The 13020-nt window shown below is 53.3% G+C and overlaps 1 protein-coding gene across 3 annotated transcripts; it reads left to right on the forward strand.

Annotated features, from left to right (window-relative positions):
• The first annotated feature begins 396 nt into the window (after window positions 1-396).
• On the forward strand, window positions 397-7546 carry SERPINF2 (serpin family F member 2). 3 transcript variants are annotated; one of them, XM_059997078.1, is made up of 10 exons: window positions 397-529; window positions 1679-1754; window positions 1898-1936; window positions 2057-2119; window positions 2406-2607; window positions 3064-3207; window positions 3354-3557; window positions 3999-4141; window positions 5622-5826; window positions 6456-7546. In XM_059997078.1, exons 2-10 carry the CDS (start codon window positions 1683-1685, stop codon window positions 6866-6868), a joined length of 1485 nt encoding a protein of 494 aa, XP_059853061.1. In that variant the 5' UTR covers window positions 397-529; window positions 1679-1682; the 3' UTR covers window positions 6869-7546. The 3 variants fall into 3 exon arrangements, with proteins under 3 accessions (XP_059853061.1, XP_059853063.1, XP_059853062.1); XM_059997080.1 differs by lacking the exon at window positions 397-529 and adding an exon at window positions 1126-1231; XM_059997079.1 differs by lacking the exon at window positions 397-529 and adding an exon at window positions 1195-1260.
• The last annotated feature ends 5474 nt before the right edge of the window (window positions 7547-13020 follow it).

Genomic DNA, 13020 nt, shown 5'->3' on the forward strand with positions numbered 1-13020 from the left:
TTCCGCTTCCCTCCTCTTGGGAGGGGGAGGCAGTTATGGGGGAGAGGAAAGGACATTGGAACTAGGAACCTGAATGTAACTCTGAGCCCAGCTCTGTGTCCTTGGGCAGGTCACACAGCTTCTGTGTGCCTGACTAAGACAGGGATAACCTCTCACTTCATGGGGTCACTGGAAGGCCCCTGTCCTTCCTGGATCTGCCCTCCGGCTGAGGACAGCCTCATCGACCGTCTCCTGAACCTCCTTTCTCCGGGCTTAAGTGGGACCCACATCTACGGGGGTTCCAGGTACCTGTCCCAGTATTAGATGCCTTGGCGAGAAAAGGGTTTTTGGTCCTAATATCAATGTTTAACCGGATGTGCAGGTCAATGTTTACCAGAAGAGAAAGCAATTGGAACAGGGGTTGGCTGAGAGCAAAGGTCCTGGTGGCAGGGGAGGGCTCAGCCGGGCTGGCTGGAACCCGGGCACAGCGTGGGGAGCACCCAAGTGGGGCCAGAGGGACATCGTGTGCAGCGGCGAGGAGCCTGCCGAGGTAAGATGGGTGGCTTGGCCTGGAGCTGCCCGCCTTGCCGAGGGGGTCTGGGCTGAGTTTATTCAGGAGACCTGTCACTTCTCTGCCTCCTGGGGTGATGAGGAACCAAGGTGGAGGTTCTGGGGGGAGTCCCTCTGGGAAATGAAAGCCTGGAAGCCTTTTCTTGCCAGGAAGATTCAAAAGCCCCGGTGGGAGATCAGGGCCCTGGCCAAGCGTCCTTGTGTGGGATGGGGATGGGGCCATGGGTGATAGAAGGATGCTTGAGATGGGGGCGGGATGGGTGTGTGTGAGACCTGCTCCGAGGCCGGACCAAGACCTGCCCATCCGCACCCGCCAGCCTGGCTTCCCGGAGCCAGCCTGGGGCAGAGAGAGGGCCAGGTCCTGTGTTTTCCGTAAGTCCAAAGGTGGCTCTGGCCAGAGTCATTCATTGGGCTCTGCTGTTGGGTCAACAAGGCCGGTCTCTGGCCCAGCCCACCACCCCTGCTGAGACCACAGTCCCGTCCACCCTTGTGGGCAAGAGCAGACCAGCCAGAAAAGGTGGGCCGATGGACAGCCAGTTGGATAGGAGCTCCGGGGTGGAAGCCTCAGTACAGAGGAGGCTTCAGGGCAGGCGCCTCCCACAAGAGGGCCCTTGGGCTAGACTGACAGCAGCCATTGCTGAGTGCCAGGCCGTGGAGTCAGGGCTCACGAAGACTGACTTAGGTTGGTCTCCGCGATACACATGGGTAGAGGTAGGGACTTTCGCCACCATTTTACAAGATGAGGCAAAGCCCAGAGGGGTTAAGGGGGATGTCCTACGTCCTCTGCCAAGAGGCACAGCCTGGATTCAAACCCAGGTCTGACTCACAACACCAGGCCTTGAAGAATGGGGACATGTTTTTGTTTGGGTAATATTTTCCCCCTATGAACAAAACCATTTTCAGTGCATGAAAAGTGAACAATCAGAAAACGCAAAGGGGAAAAAGCAACTCAGGGGGGAGTTCAAGCAATTCACCGCTCAGAGGGCTGTGCTTTGGGCGTGTGTGCTGCCGCTGTCGCTGTCCCCTCCTTGGTGACGGCTCAGGACTTCGGCTGCCCGTGAGCGTGAGGGTGGGATTTCACGGCGGGTGTGGGCGCGAGGAAGGAACGGAGGCCTCCCATCCCGCACAGGAACATGGCGCTGCTCTGGCTGCCTGAGCTTGTCCTTGTGCTCAGCTTGTCCTGCCTGCAAAGCCCCTGCTCAGCGGTGAGCCTGGGCCGCGGTCTGGGTGGGGCGGGGAGGCGGCTACGGGAGACGCCAGGGGTCCCGGGGAAAGAGGAGGGGGGCAGGGTCGAGGGAGGTCTTGGCTTTAGGGGTTCCCTCGCCTCTCCTCGTTCTTTTCTCAACAGTTCTCTCCTGTGAGCACCATGGAGCCCTTGGGCCTGCAGGTACTGGGGAGAGAGAGGCGCGGCAGGGAGGAAGGCCCCAGGGGGCCTCGCCTGTGGCTGGTGCAGGGTGGGGAGACCTGTGGGAAGGGTTGCTCTCCATCTGCTTCCTCCTTTCTTCAGCTGATGAGCGGGCAGACCCAGCAGAAGCTACCCCCACTTTCCCTCCTCAAGTTGGGCAACCAGGTACAACCAGGTGGGGCTGGGGAAGAGTGGGTGGGGCCTGAGGGAGGAGGGCCATAGGCAGGGGCAAGGAAGTGGGCGGGGCCTGAGGGTGGCAGTGAGGCTGAGGCCTGAAGGGCAGAGGGTGGGAGGAACCAGAGGAAGGGACCTAGTCCCCTGAATGCCATTGCCCATGTCTGGACTGGGACAAGGCCCTGCTGTCCCCAGCACAGGGGCTTTGAAGGAGATCTTCAACACAGAACCTGGAGCTGACCCCTTGACCCCACTGACCCCTAATCTGTCCCTGCAGGAGCCTGGTGGCCAGACTGCCCCAAAGAAGGCCCCAGGAGACTGCGAGGGGTCCCCAAACCCGGAGCAGACCCGCAGGCTGGCCCAGGCCATGATGGCCTTCACCAGAGACCTCTTCTCCCTGGTGGCCCAAAACTCCACCAGGCCCAACCTGATCCTGTCGCCTCTGAGTGTGGCCCTGGCACTGTCTCACCTGGCACTAGGTACTATGGGAGCACCTGTCCAGACCAGCAGAGCTGGGAGGCCAGTAGGAACTCATTACCTACCCCAGAGTTTACGAGCAGGTGCTTCCTCCATCAGGGTCACTTGGATGTTTGGTAAAAATGCAGACTCCAGTCTCTGTGAATGAGAATCCCAGGGATTGGGCCCAGGATGTGCTTCTGGTGATTTTTGTGCAAGAATATGATAGGTACAACGTCTCCGTTGGACTGGAGGGTCTCACTGTGGGACCTTCCCCAGAGAGGGAAGGCCATAGGGTGAGGTTGCCCAGATTGGCAGCAACAGAGATGAAAGCAAACTTGGGAGTCCTGTCCCTCAGACCAGTTCAGGATATGGGAGGAGAAAGCGCGGTCTCGTGGGCATGCGCACTGTAGGTATTCAAGAGGGATGGGAGAGGGCAGTGGGGGTGGGAAGGGCCACAGCTGCTGTGTCCCCTCCAGGTGCTCAGAACCAAACGCTGCAGAGGCTGCAGCAGGTGCTGCACGTGGACTCAGGGCCCTGCCTCCCCCACCTGCTCAGCCGCCTCTGCCAGGACCTGGGCCCTGGGGCTTTCCGATTGGCTGCCAGAATGTACCTGCAGAAAGGTAGGTGCTGGTGGCAGACACTCTCTAGGTTGTGTCCTGGGGTGGACAGGGGTGAGGGAGACGGGTGTGGACTCAGGCAGCCAGTCGGAGCACAGGTGGTTGTGGGGCCCAAGTGCTGGCAACAGCCTGTGGGCCCTTCTGTGCAGGATTTCCCATCAAAAAGGACTTCTTGGAACAATCAGAACAGCTCTTTGGTGCAAAGCCCATGAGCCTGACGGGAAGGAAGAGGGATGACCTGGCAAACATCAACCAATGGGTGAAGGAGGCCACAGAGGGGAAGATTGAGGATTTCCTCTCAGATCTGCCAGATGACACAGTGTTGCTTCTCCTCAATGCCATCCACTTCCAGGGTGTGCTCCTCCCCTTCTCGGCTCCCTGCCCGCAGACCCTACCCCTGCCCTGTAGGCACGCTTTTTTCTGAGGGTCCCTCTTCCTCCCCAGGCCTGGGCCGGGAGGGTAGGAGACAGGTAATGGTGTGGCAGGACGGAGGCCCAGGAACTGGATGGGGCTGTCGTGGAGAGAGTTCCCTAGGAGGAAACCGAGTCTTAAAAGACCCAGGGGAGGTTCCTGGGAACGTGGCAGGGCAGGGGAGAACGCAAGCCCAGGTTCTACAATCACTCCAGGGAACAGACCTCAGATTACCTGTGTATCACCTGGCACAGCACCCCCTGGTGCTCCAGCCTCCATCTTTCATCCCTTAAATGGGTTCTGGGTGGGATGCGGAAGAGACTGGTGGGGTAGAATCTACCTTGGTCCCAGTCTATATGGCCCCTGCCCTCTGCTGGATTCAGGCTTCTGGAGGAGGAAGTTCGACCCGAATCTCACGCGGAGAGACACTTTCCACCTGGACGAGCAGTTCACGGTGCCAGTGGACATGATGCAAGCCCGCACGTACCCGCTGCGCTGGTTTCTGCTGGAGCAGCCTGAGATCCAGGTCACCCTTGACTCCTCAGCCTGGGCTTGGGTGCTGGGAGGTGGAGAAGGGAATGGGCCCCTGTGGGGCAGGCACAGGGGTCAGGGGTGTGCCGCACCTTCCTTGCAGTCACGCCGCTGGGGCGGGTGGCTCTGGAAGGTCTCGCTGTACCCCCATCCAGGGAAACTGAGGCTCCAGGCACTGCGGGTTTAGTGGAGCACAAGGAAACAAGATCCCTGCTCTGGGGAGGGAAGACACACAGTGCACGAGCAAACGTAAATCAACAGGCTAATTTCAGAGAGTGGGGGGAAGGTATTTTAGCTAGAGGGGTCAGGGAACCTTCTCTGATGAAGGGACACTGAGTTGAGTCCCAGGTGATCTTTGGTTATGGGGGTTTATTACAAGGACCCATGGGTCATGGGGCAGCACAGGGCCTCAGCACCCTGAAGCCTGGGAGATGCGACCTGAGCTCTCACACGGTGCTCCTTGGAAGGGAGGATCTGTCAGCATCCTGATGGAACATTCTGATTAGAGAGAGCGCTGTGTCACGCTATCTCAGGTGCAGCCTCCCTCGCTTCCAGCCTAAACACGGTCCCCTTGGCCTAAGCGGCTGATCCCTGGGCCAGTCGGCCGTGGCTGAGACCGCAGTGTTGGTTAGTTTCACAAGGCCTCTTCTGAGAGGGGCTGTGGGTGAGGCAGGCCCTCGGAGCAGTGTCCCTGCTTCTCTCCGGTTCCCCCGACACGTGGCCCATCTGGTTCGCCTCCCCACCAGTTCTATTCCTGCTGCCCCTTCCCGCCAGGCTGTGTCCTGCCCACACTTCCTTCACCCTTCCGTCTCCATCCTTGGCCCTCCTTGGTCTTCCTCTTGTCTCGCCCGCCCTCTGCGTGCTGGCCTGGGTAGCCAGACACCGGCACTCCCCCTCCCGCCACAGGGGTCCTGCCCTCTGGGCGCTCTGCCTGGAGCCCGAGGAGTGGCATCCACCAGGGCCCACGGAGCCCAGTGGTTTTCACACTTCTTTAGCTGCGGAAACTCTGTTCACATGAAATCTCACCCCAAATCACAGTATAGATACACAGCCAGGCAAAGTCACAGTTGGAGGAGAGAGGAGTGGATAGGGTACCACCCTTGACAGCGGCTCCTCTGCTAGGGCAACCTGGTCCATTGTACGCATGGAAGTGAGAGGCGGACACAGGGGGTTCCTCACCCTGAGTCACGGGCTAGCTGGTAGCAGAGGAGGAGAGAGAAAACTACCAGTTACTGAGTGAGCGCCGCCTACATGCACACGCTCGGCCAGAAACTTTAAAAGCTTCTCTCTTTCTGTCACATGTCAGCCGGCAGTGTGTGCAGAGAGTGTTACTCCACGGGTGAGGAAGCGGAGGCTCAGAGAGACCCCGCACACACCTGTGAAGGATGGAGTGTCTCCTAAGCGATGCCGGCCCAGTCCCCACGTCGGCCTGGGCGCTCTCTGGTCCTCACGCCGTCTCCTTGCCTTGTCTGTAGGTGGCTCATTTCCCCTTTAAGAACAACATGAGCTTCGTGGTCGTCGTGCCCACCCGTTTCGAGTGGAACGCGTCCCAGGTGCTGGCTAGCCTGAGCTGGGGCGTGCTGCACCAGCCCTTGCTGCGGGAGAGGCCCACCACGGTCCAGCTGCCTAAGCTGCACCTGAAATACCAAATGGACCTGGTGGCCATCCTCAGCCAGCTGGGTAAGGAGGCCGGGCGTGGGACAGCTCCCGGCTCAGCTGGACAGGGTGGGTAAGGAGGAAGCCCCCCAGCCGGCAGGCCTGAGTCAGAGCTAGACTTGCGTCCTGGCCTTTTCTGGGGCTTAGGGAGGTGAGAGGGTTTGATATGCACCCTCGGACTCTCTGTCCTGGGCAGGGGGTGGGGCAAGGGAATGAGGACCTGCTCTGCCCAAGACTGAGCACCGCAGAGAATCCTGGGTGGAGAGCCAGGGGTGGCATGTGAGCCTCGCTGGCTCTCCTGCGAGAGGCACGAGGAGCCCACCATGTACAAAGAGCTGAGTCTCACGGGGGTCGGCAGAGGAGGAATCAGGTACTTACAATTCAGCGTTAAGTGATAAGACAGAGGGCTTCTCTCTAGTCCACCCAGGGAACTATTGAAAAGGCATCTGTCTGGACTTCGGGGCAGGGGCTCAGGGAAGGTTTCCCGGAGGAAGGAACCTTTAAGCAGATACGTGCAGGTTAACTAGGAGTTAACCGGCAGTCTGTGGGTTCAAGGTGCTCCCTGGCCGGGATGCCAGACACCCTCCCAGGCAGGTCCATGCAGCGTGTGGGGCAGAAGGCAGCTCTGACCAGCCATCTCCTGGCCTGGGCAGGCCTGCAGGAACTGTTCCAGGCCCCGGACCTGCGCGGGATCTCAGACCAGAGCCTGGTGGTGTCCAGCGTGCAGCATCAGTCCACGCTGGAGCTCAGAGAGGCCGGCGTGGAGGCAGCCGCGACAACCAGCACGGCCATGTCCCGCATGTCCCTCTCCTCCTTCAGCGTGAACCGCCCCTTCCTCTTCTTCATCCTCGAGGACAGCATGAGCCTGCCCCTCTTTGTGGGCAGCGTGAGGAACCCCAATCCTGGCGCGCAGCCGGAGCTCAAGGAGCAGCAGGACTCCCCTGACAACAAGGACTTTTTCCAGCACCAGAAAGGCTTCCCCCGCGGAGACAAGCCGTTCGGCCCTGACTTAAAACTTGCGCCCCCCTCGGAGGAGGATTACCCCCAACCTAGCAGCCCTAAGTGAGGGGCTGTGGCCGCCAGCAGCCCGAGGCCCTGTTTGGACCAGCCTCTCAACTCATGTCACTCTTTCCAAACAGCTTTGTGGGATTGCGGGCGGGGGCCTGGGGCGCGGTCTGGCAGAGGGGAGGAGGGGAGCCAGTCTCTCTTCTCCTCTTGGGGAGTTTGGGGAGGGGCGGCGCTGGGAGGAGGGCAGGCATTGGGGAACCGTGGGCCTTGATCCAAAGGGGTTCAGAGGGTGTCCTCGTCTGGGGCTTGGGCAGAAGGGCAGCTGTGGATTCATTTTTGTCAGGAAGGTAGGTAGGTTATTCCCTAAGTTGGCTGGGTCGCCTCCACGCCTGTTTACCGGAGAGGGAGGGCCGGGGAGGGGTGGACACCTGGCTGGGGAGATGGGGTGGCCCGGGGGTGCCGAGCACTGTTGTGGGATTAAACATGAGGGTGGAGGTCGAGCCTCTGCCCTGAGCTGCCCAAGGCCCAGCAGCCTCCAGACCACCCCGTGGCCTCAGTCTCCCCGCTGGTCCTCGGAGGTACCAACACTGCCAGGACTCCCCTTTTTTCCTCTCCCCTCTGTCCCCCCTGCCCGGTGTCTCAGTGGCTGAGGGGTGGGGGGCGTTAGCTCCCGAAGGCTCTTTTGTAAAGTTTTTGTAGTGATTTTTATGCCACCTGAATAAAGAATGAATGGGCGTGTCTGCTGTGAGGTCACTGTTTGGGGTGTGGGTGGGAGCAGGGGGGCTGGAGGAAGGCGGGAGGAGGCCACGGGCTGGGCCCCCAGGAGCAGCAGCCCTCTCTGTGCCACGTTTGGCCTCTGGTCACTCGCCAGCCCTTCTCCACCGTGCCGTCCCTCTGACTTCACCAGCCCTGCCCAGGGCCACCCCCTTGCCAGCCTGGCTCTGCTCTCAGCCTGTTCCTCTCTACGGACCTCAGGCATCCGGCAACAAAGGCGGCTCAGAATAGCACCAGCCTCCTGGTTTGGGAGAAGAACTGGCAATTAGGGAGCTTGAGGAGTTTCTAATTACACGCCAGCCCTTCTGCCTGGAGCTGGCGCCCGCCAGACGGGGGCGGGCAGGCTGCCGGGAGCACCGGCTCCAGATGGAGGCTGTCAGCGCCTGAGGATTTGGGGGAAGCAATTGGGGGCACCTTGGCACAGAGCTGGGGGCAGCCCTTGTCTGTGAGTATAGGGTGTCCATGTGGCAGCAGCCACCTGCGGCCCTGTAGTGCGGTGGTTAAGAGCAAGTCCTTAGGATGGGATCTTGCTTCTTACAAACCAGCAGTGTGTGGAGATGGGAAGTAAATCAACAGTGAAATACAGGGCATGTCAGAGGGTGGTGAGAGCTCTGGTGAGAAGTAAAGCAAGGAAGGCCTCCCCGAGGAGGTGACTTTTGGAGCAGAGACTAGAAGGAGGCAAGGGTGGGTACTATGGGGACATCCTGGGGAAGAGTGTCCTGGGCAGAGGAGTGGGAGCTGCTCAAAAGGTTCAGGATGATCAGGAGATCCGTGGGGCTGGAGTGGAAGGGGGGAGGGGGGAGATGTAGGAAGGAATCAGAGAGGAACTGAGGGCAGACCACTGAGGGATTTAAGGCCACTGTTGTTGTTATCTTAGGAGAGGTAAGCGATAACTGGAAAGTTAAGTCAGCAAGCCCACCAGCTTAATTTACCTCCTGAGTTTTTCTCAGCTCTCTCTTCCTCTCCATTTGGGCTCTAGCCACAGTTTGGATCTAGTCATCACTCCCGAGGGTCACTGCTGTCGCCTCCCGGGTTCTCCGTGCTGCCGGTCTGGCTGCCTTAACTGCATCCTCCGCCCTGTAAATACTAGTCAAGTGCTTTCTGTGTGCCCAGCAGCTCCCCAGGTTCTGGGGCTGCAGCGATGAAAAAGCCAACAAGACCTCTACCCCCCAGAGCCTAAATCTGGTGGTAGAGTGGTCTAGACAATAAACAAGTTAAAATTGGGGGTTGAAGTATAGTATGCCAAGTACACAAGTCATAAATGTACCTAAGCATAATGAATTTCTTTCACGAACCAAGTACCCCTGTGAAACCAGTACTCAGATCAACGAACAGTACTCACTCTCCTGGCTTCTGATAACAGACTAGTTTCTTCTGGTTTTGAACTTTATGTAAAGGAATCGTGCGGTCTGTCCTCCCTTGTGCCTGGCTTCTTTCATTCAACCTCCTGTTCGTGAGATTCATCCGTGTCGTTGGGGATGGAAATTATTCATTCACTGTGGAAGGCTTTTTTTTTTTTTTAATTTATTTGTTTAGTTGCACGGGGTCTTAGTCGTGGCAGGCGGGCTCCTTAGTTGCAGCAGGTGAACTCTTAGTTGCGGCATGCATGTGGGATCTAGTTCCCTGACCAGGGATCGAACCCTGGCCCCCTGCATTGGGAGCATGAAGTCTTAACCACTGTGCCACCAGGGAAGTCCCCATGGAAGGCTTTAACTGAGGGGCACCATGGTCTGAGGTAAGCTCTGGCAGGCTCCTTTGGCTTCTGTGAGGAGAACAGACTTAGAGGCACAAATGCAGGAGGAGGGAGGCTGGTTAGCAGGCAAGAGACATGGGTGGCTTGGCCCAGGCTGCCGGCTCTGGAAATGCAGGAAAGTGGTCAGGCTTCAGGTATATTTTGCAGGTAGACGTTATAGAATTTGTGCATAGACTGTATGGCAGATGAGGGAGAGGAAAGAGTTAAGGATGGTGGGGCTTGTCATTCAAATCCCTGGATTTTTGTGTTGAGAAAAACGGGTTTTACTGAGATGGGAATCAGAGTGAGGGACAGATTTTAGGACTGGAGATTTTAGGATGGCAGATTTTTTGATTGGAGATTTCCATTTTGAACATGACTGAAATGCCACACTAATATAGGGTGACCATATGTCCCAGTCTTCCCTGGGATGGTTTGAGTTATGTCTGTGGTTCCAGCTTAATTCACAGCACCCGCTTTTGTGCTTAGAAGTGTTTGGATGATGAATTGTATGTTCCTCTTACATGCTGGGCATCCATGTGGCTATGTCAAATTGGGCTGGAAGTGTATATTTGGGAGCTCACAGATGCACTGAAAGTTATGGAACTGGCAGAAATCACCTAAGAGGAGATGTAGATGGAGACAGAAAAAAAGGTGTCGCAGAAGCCAGCAAGGAAGATGGAAAAGATGGGGCTTTTGAGGTGCGAGAAAAATGAGAGGGTGTGGAGAGTCAGGGTTTCAAGGAGGGACAGTTTGCCGTCTGCTGGCGAGGGCAGAGATGTCCATTTGGTGGTCAACGCAGACGTCACCCGTGAACTTGGCGACAGCAATTTCAAAGGAGAACTGGGCACAGAAGCAAGTTGGAGAGTGAGGACGGAAAGGCGCTAAGAGTAAATAGCTCTTCCCCGCATGTCTGGGAGGGAGGGTGGAGAAATGGACGGTAGCTTTAGGGGATGCGGCAATAAAGGAAGAGTCCTTAAAGAAGGGAGTAGCAGATGCTGTTTAAAAGCTGTGGAATGGTCCTTCAGAGAAGGATTACATTGATTAGGCAGGAGAGGAGCTACCTGCAGGAGCCTAGTCCTTGAAAAGCACCAGTGCAGGCCCTCTCCTTTGGCAGGCGTGGGACACACTGCTTTCACGCTACTCGGAAGAAAGAGAAATCTTCTTTCTTTATAAGTTATTATAAATAATTAGGACATACAAAAGGGTATAATAAATCGTATAGGGCCACTGTCCAGCTTAAAAAATATTCTCAATATAGTGATAGTCCTACATTCCCTTCCTCAATCCTTCCCCTGCCCCCAAAACCATCATCCTGAATTTGTTTTTTTATTATTTTCATGCATTTCTTTTACTTTCACCACATGAGTTTTAATCCCTGAGTGGTATATATTAATAGTATCATTCTGTGTGTTTTTAAACCTTCCACAAATGTATCATCCTGCAACTTGGCATCACTCTATATTGTGCGATGAATCTGTGTTAAGTGGCTTCCCTTTAGTATTTCTCATAGCTGTAGGCTTTTTTTTTTTTTTTTTTCCACCCCTTATCTAATCTCCCGTTGCTGGACATTCAGGCAGTTTTCTTTCTTTCTTTTTTTTTTGCCACTACACAGTGCTGCTGTAACATTCTTGCTACATCCTTGTGCACGTGTGCAGAGTCTTTTCAGCTCACATGTTTAGGAGTGGAATTGCTGAGTTGTGGGTTTGGGTTTTCCATCTTTCACTGCCAGGGCTGCCACATAAGGTTATGCACAACCTTGCCATTTGTTGCCAGACTGTTCTTCAAAGGGGTTGCATCAATTTAGGTTCTCATAAGGAGGGCCTAAGGGATCCTGGCCGTCCACATGCTCACCAATACTTGGTATTGTCAGATGTTTCGATTTCACCCATCTGATGAGTGTGAAGTACACTTATCAAAGTATTTAATCTGCATTCCCCTGATTACAGGTGAAAAACATCTTTTCATAAAGTTACTGGCCACTCAGGAGTCTTCATCTGTGAATTACCTGGGCCTCTTTTTCTGTTGCATTGTTTTCTTCTTTCTTTTTTTTTTTTAAAATTGATTTGTAGTTCTTTCTATATTATAGTTAGTAATCTTTTTTTGTCAGTTATCTGTGTTACAAATATTTTCTCTTAGTGTGAGGCTTGTCTTTTCATTTTGTTTTACGGTATCTGTTCATGAAAACAAGTTTTTGATTTTAGTGCCAAATTTATCAATCTTTTATAATTTGTGCTTTTTTTGGTGTCTTGTCTAAAAAAACTTTCCTACTGAGAGATCACAGATAAATCCATCTATACATTTTTCTAAAATATTTACATTTTTTCCTGCTGTGTATCTGTGTTTGCATTTGTTGTTTAAGCCATTAAAATGATCTCTGAAAGGATACATATGAAAGAGATTAACATCAGCCGTCTCCACGGAGTGGAATCAGGTGACGGGGGATCAGAGTGAAAAGGAGTCATTCACTGTATATCTTTAGTTGCTTTTGAGTTTTGAACCATATTTAAGAAATACCTATTCAAAAATAAGTGAATAATTTAAATAAAAAGTCATTAAAAAGGTTCTGCAGGGACCCCCTCCTGCACTGTTGGTGGGAATGTAAACTGGTACAGCTACTATGGAGAACAGTATGGAGGTTCCTTAAAAAACTAAAAATAGAGCTACTGTATGAGCCAGCAACCCCACTCCTGGGCATATATCCAGAGAAAACCATAACTTGAACATAATAATAATAATTATTATTATTATATATAGAATAATTATTATTCCGATATTCATTGCAGCACTATTTACAATAGCCAGGACATGGAAGCAACCTAAATGTCTATCGACAGGGGAGTGGATAAAGAAGATGTGGTACATATATGCAATGGACTATTACTCAGCCATAAAAAAGAATGAAATAATGCCATTTGCAGCAAGATGGATGGACCTAGAGATTGTCATACTGAGTGAAGTAAGTCAGACAAAGACAAATATCATATGATATCGCTTATATGTGGAATCTAAAAAAGTGGTACAAATGAACTTATTTACAAAACAGAAATAGAGTCACAGATGTAGAAAACAATCTTATGGTTACCGGGGGGAAAGGGGGCGAGGGATAAATTGGGAGATTGGGATTGACATATACACACTACCATACATAAAACAGATAACAAATAAGGACCTACTGTATAGCACAGGGAACTCTATTCAGTACTCTGTAACGACCTATATGGGGAAAGCATTTAAAAAAGAGTGGGTGTATGTATATGTATAACTGATTTACTTTGCTGTACAGCAGAAACTAACACAACATTGTAAATCAACTATACTCAATAAAAAAAATTAAAAAATAAAAATGTTAAAAAAAAGGTTCTGCAAAAACAGAAATTGTTTTTCAGAAACACTTAAACCTCTAATGCACCTACAGTTAATCTTTGTGCATGGTGTGAGACAGGGATCCAGTTTTAAATTGTCCACAGGATAGTAACGCCTTTCCACCTTTCTATGCTTAGCTCATTCTTATTCAAGACTCAGCTTAGATTCATATATTCCAGCTGTGCTTCCATGATACCCTATAGAGCAGTGCTGTCCAGTAGAAATACAATGCAAACAGCATATGTAATTTAAGATTTCCTAGCAGCCACATTAAAAAAGAAATAGGTGAAATTAATTTTAACAATATATTTATTTAACCTAATATATGTAATCAGGGT

Source organism: Delphinus delphis, chromosome 19 (assembly GCF_949987515.2).
Source record: "Delphinus delphis chromosome 19, mDelDel1.2, whole genome shotgun sequence".
Classification (NCBI taxonomy): Eukaryota; Metazoa; Chordata; class Mammalia; order Artiodactyla; family Delphinidae; genus Delphinus; species Delphinus delphis.

Excerpts from the sequence above, each read along its gene's own strand:
- SERPINF2 (XM_059997078.1), top strand. The coding sequence starts at position 1,683 with ATGGCGCTGCTCTGGCTGCCTGAGCTTGTCCTTGTGCTCAGCTTGTCC. Across the intron at positions 2,120-2,405 it reads TCCTCAAGTTGGGCAACCAG|GAGCCTGGTGGCCAGACTGC; the intron begins GTACAACCAGGT and ends CTGTCCCTGCAG. Across the intron at positions 2,608-3,063 it reads ACTGTCTCACCTGGCACTAG|GTGCTCAGAACCAAACGCTG; the intron begins GTACTATGGGAG and ends TGTCCCCTCCAG.